Source organism: Phaseolus vulgaris, chromosome 9 (assembly GCF_051622355.1).
Source record: "Phaseolus vulgaris cultivar YP4 chromosome 9, ASM5162235v1, whole genome shotgun sequence".
Classification (NCBI taxonomy): Eukaryota; Viridiplantae; Streptophyta; class Magnoliopsida; order Fabales; family Fabaceae; genus Phaseolus; species Phaseolus vulgaris.
In genome coordinates, this window is record NC_143506.1 from 256,230 (window position 1) to 261,117 (window position 4,888).

The 4,888-nt window shown below is 51.9% G+C and overlaps 1 protein-coding gene across 1 annotated transcript; it reads right to left on the reverse strand.

Annotated features, from left to right (window-relative positions):
- Positions 1-1,082: 1,082 nt before the first annotated feature.
- Positions 1,083-1,421, reverse strand: LOC150024854 (uncharacterized). Its single transcript, XM_090295060.1, has one exon. The coding sequence runs from the start codon at positions 1,419-1,421 to the stop codon at positions 1,083-1,085; it is 339 nt and encodes a 112-aa protein (XP_090151186.1).
- Between the last annotated feature and the right edge of the window lie 3,467 nt (positions 1,422-4,888).

Sequence of the window (4,888 nt, forward strand, 5' to 3'; positions counted from 1 at the left end):
TGAGAAGGAGATGGTTGCCCAAGCTGAGGGCTTCAAGAAGGTCGAGACAGAACTCCTCAACGATGCTGCCTATGCCGCCGGGTTTGAACCACGTCGTCAAAGGACAAGTTGTGCCAAGGAGCTTTCCACATAATGCTACTTAGCCTCTATACTTGAAAGTTGTATTCTTAAGAGCCTTTCGTACTGTGAATGTATCTTGCACTTTTAACTTAACTACTTTACTCACTTCTGCTTGCGTTTTTACTTGCCTCCTTTACTAACAACGCTTCTGATACTAACTTCATTCGTTATTCTGGGTAACTTTGTTTTCTCGAACTATAGGTAGCACGCCTTTTCATCTTTAAACTTTGTTGTCAAAACAATCTGTAATGAGACAAGCGTGCGCGGACCTTCGATTGTCCTTACCTTTCTCTCTAACTCGAGCCTGGGGGCTCCTTCACTTGGCAATTACTCGTACTTCGTGGTCTCAAGGCGTCCAGTCTCAAAGAGCGTTACTGGCCTCATCATCGCTCAAAGGCGAAGGGGGACTTATCTGGTTGAAGCCTACTGTTCATGCTTGGAGCCCACACTCGAGGAGGCGCCCCCCGCCGCTCTTCTCGAGGTGTCTAAACACCAGGTCAATCGATAGGCTTGGTGCCCACGCCCGAGGAGAGGTGTGCCAAGAGCAGCGCCGCTTGTCCTCGGTGTGTCTAAACATCAAGACGATCAGCGCACTTGGTGCCCACGCTCGAAGGAGGCGCCCCCCGCCACTTCCTTTCGAAGTGTCTAAACATCAAGGCCACGGGTTCGTCTCTCATTGAACCGTGCTATCCTCGCTTGGTGCCCACACTCGGGGAGGCGTCTTAAAGGAAGCTACCACCCCTGCCCGAGGTGTCTAAACACCAAAGTGAGAGTGCTCATCCCTGCATTGTAAAGAAAACTTGAGGGTTCATATGCTCGAAATGCAACTTTATTGGGTGACCTCATTAAAAAACCCTTGAAAAGGAAAAAGAGTGTCCCCTTAAACTGTATACAATGCAGAGTTTTTAACTAAAATAAAACTTGAGATTTGCTGTGTTCCAAGTGCGAGGGATGGCGCCTCCCTACAGGGTCTCAAGCCTGTACGCCCCGTTTCCCAGGACCTCGATTACCCTAAAGGGACCAGTCCACTTGGGGGACAACTTGTTCTCTAGTTCGTACGGATGAGCCTTCCGCATTATCAAGTCAGCAACTTGGAACTGCCGAGGCTTTATCTTGGAACTGTATTGGTGCTCCACCTTTCTCTTCACCACTTCAGCTTTGATCCTCGCCTCCTCTCTGACCTCGTCCAACAAATCCAGATTCACCTTTCTCTCTTCGTTAGACTCCTCGGCCACGAAACTTTGAAAACGCGGCGAGCTCTCGTTGATCTCTAACGGGATCATCGCATCTGATCCATACATCAGGCTAAAGGGCGTCTCCTTAGTGGAGGATTGAGGCGTGGTGTGGTAAGCCCACACTATCCTGGGAACCTCTTCCGCCCATGTCCCCTTAGCTTTCTCAAGCCTTCTCTTCAATCCTCTAAGCAAGACTCTGTTAGCAGACTCCACCTGCCCGTTCGTCTGGGTGTGCTCGACGGACGCGAACACCTGCTTTATGCCGACCTTTGTACACAGCTTGCCCAATTGTTGGCTTGTGAACTGTGTACCGTTGTCGGAGACAAGACGCCTTGGTACGCCAAAGCGACACACAATATTTCTCCACACAAAATGTTGTACCTTGTGGGCCGTGATCTGTGCTACCGGCTCGGTTCAATCCACTTCGTGAAGTATTCAATGGCCACTATCAAATACTTCATCTTCCTTATTGCTAACGGAAAGGGCCCCAAAATGTCGATTCCCCATGTATGGAAGGGCCACGGGCTATAAATGGACCTCAGCTCTTCTGGTGGTGCCTTTTGCCAATCGGCGTGCTGTTGACACTGCTTGCACCGCTGGGCGTACCTCACATAATCTTCTCTTATTGTTGGTCAGTAATACCCTGCACGTACAACCTTCGACGCTAAGGACCTACCACCAACATGGCTCCCACAAATCCCCTCGTGGAGCTCAGTCATTATCCTTGTACACTGATCTCCGCTCACACACGTCAAGATCGGGTGAGTGAACCCATGCCTGAACAATGCTCCGTCAACAAGGGTGTACCTTGCGGAGTTTCTCTTTATCTTCTTGCCCTCCTCGGGCTCTATTGGAGTATCCTGTCGACGAGGTAGCGCCTATAGGGCGTCATCCACGTGTCCCCCTCCTCCAGCATGCATACCTGCATAGGATCCTCCCCTCCTAGTGAGACCAGATAAACACTTACGCTGGGCGTCCTCAGCGTGTCCTGAGTCAACAACCGATGACTCCTCGCCCTTCCCTTGAACGCACTGATCTGAAGGACGCTTACCATGTTATTTGCAACAAACATTTGTGGTGTTTTGAGGGTTTCATGTATTACCCTCCTCTGCCTTCCCCCCTTGCTCGAGCTGGCCAGCTTGGCGAGCAGGTCAGCACGAGCATTCTGCTCCCTTGGGACGTGTACCAACTCAAACACCGCGAACACCCCCTTCAAAACTTGAACATAGCCCAAGTACGCAGCCATCTGTGGATCTTTGGCTTGGTACTCCCCGGTTACTTGACCTGTAACCAACTGGGAATCGCTCTTTGCCAGAAAGCTCCGTGTGTCCATCTCCTTGGCTAAGAGCATTCTAGCTATTAAGGCCTCATACTCCGCCTGGTTGTTACTGGCTTTGAAGGCGAACCTCAGGGCCTGCTCTATCAACAACCCATTTGGCCCCTCCAAGGTCACACCGGCTCCGCTTCCCTGCTGATTGCAGGACCCATCAACGGAGAGTACCCACTTGAAACTAACCTCCTCTTCTTGCTGCGCACTCCCTAGGGAGAGCTCCGCCACGAAATCCGCATAGACTTGGCCTTTTATGGGGCCTCGGGGCTCATACTGGACATCGAACTCCAATAGCTCCACCGCCCAGCGTACCCTCCTCCTTGCCACGTCTGGCTTCTGCAGCACTTTCCGAATAGGGAGGTCCGTCATCACTACCACTGTGAAGCTCTGGAAGTAATGACGGAGCCTCCTGGCCGAGAACACCACGGCCAGTGCTGCCTTCTCTAAGACCTGATACCTCACCTCTGGCCCTTGTAACACCTTTCTCTTGTCCTGCTCCTGGACGTGGACTGAGTTGATCGCACGCTCAGTCACAGTAAAATACAACCGGAGGGGCACGCCCATCTGTGGCTTGCACAGCACGGGGGGAGCGTTCAGGTACTCTTTTAGCTTGAGGAACGCCGCCTCACACTCCTCGATCGACACAAACCGACTGTTTCTTCTTAAACACTTGAAGTAGGGGTGACCCTTGTCCCTTCCAGCGGATACGAATCTGGACAAGGCCGCCATCCGCCTTGTCAACTGTTGTACTTCTTTCACCGAGGCGGGGCTCTTCACGGCGAGGATCGCCGCACACTTGTCTGGATTCGCCTCTATCCCACGCTCGGTGAGTAGGAACCCCAAGAATTTGACCGCCTCAACCTCGAATACGCACTTTTCGGGGTTCAGCTTCAAACGATACTTAGTTATTGTAGCAAATAGCTCCTCCAGGTCGGACACATATTGAACCTTCTCTTGCAAGGTCACCACCATGTCATCCACCTAGGCCTGCACATTTCTTCCCAACATGGGTGCAAGGACCTTGTCCATCAACCTCTGATAGGTGGCGCCTGTGTTCTTCAGGCCGAACGACATCACTGTGTAACAGTAGCAGGATGTCTCGGTCATGAACGCCGTTTTGCACTCGTCACGGGGGTGCATCTTGATCTGGTTGTAAAAACGTATCCAAAAAGCTGAGCATCTTGCAGCCCGAGGCGCTGTCCACCAACGCGTCGATGCTCGACTAAGGGTACGAATCCTTTGGGCACGCCTTGTTGAGGTCAGTGAAGTCTACACACATCCTCCACTTCCTATTGGCCTTCTTCACCAAGACCACATTGGCCAACCACTCAGGATATTGAATCTCCCTGATGTGGCTGGCGTTCAACAACTTCCTCGTCTCTTCCTGTATGACCAGCCGCCTCTCTTCGTTAAACTTTCTTCTTCTCTGACACACAGGTCAGACTTTGGGGTCCATGGTGAGGCGGTGGCATAGAAAATCGGGGTCAATACCTGGCATGTCCGAGGAGGACCATGCAAAGGCATCTAAGTGTTGCGCTATCACTCCAGCTACCAGATCTTGCTCTGCTTGGTCCAACGACTTTCCAAGCTTGAACGTCTTACCGCCAATCTGCCTTTCCACAACGTTCTCAGCTGGCTCGGGTCGCCTCTCCCGAGCGTTCTCTGCGCGGGCTACGCCTACACGGTCCTCCTCCATGGGTGCCTCCTCCATGGGTGGGCGCTCCACTACCATGAACACACCCCTCTTCGTTTTGAGGCTATTCTCATAGCACCTCTTGGCCTCTTGCTGATCGGACTTGATCACGATCACCTTCCCACTCAGATCGGGCAGCTTCATCTTAATATGGCGTGTAAACGACACCCCCTAAACCGATTCAGAGCCGACCTTCCCAACAAGATGTTGTACGCTGATTGGGAGTTTACCACTAGGTATCTTATGTTCTCTGTGCGGGAGGCGGAGCCATCTGTGAAGGTCGTCCTCAGCTCCGAATAACCACGCACCTCCACTTGATCTCCCGCAAAACCATACAAACACCCTGTGTATGGCCTAAGCTGGTCAGGAGACAACTGCTACTTATTAAACGTAGACCAGAACATCACATCCGCCAAGCTACCCTGGTCTACAAGCACTCAGTGTACTTTCCTCCCCTTTGTTACAACCAAATCACCACCGGGTCGTTATCATGGGGAACGACGTCACAAA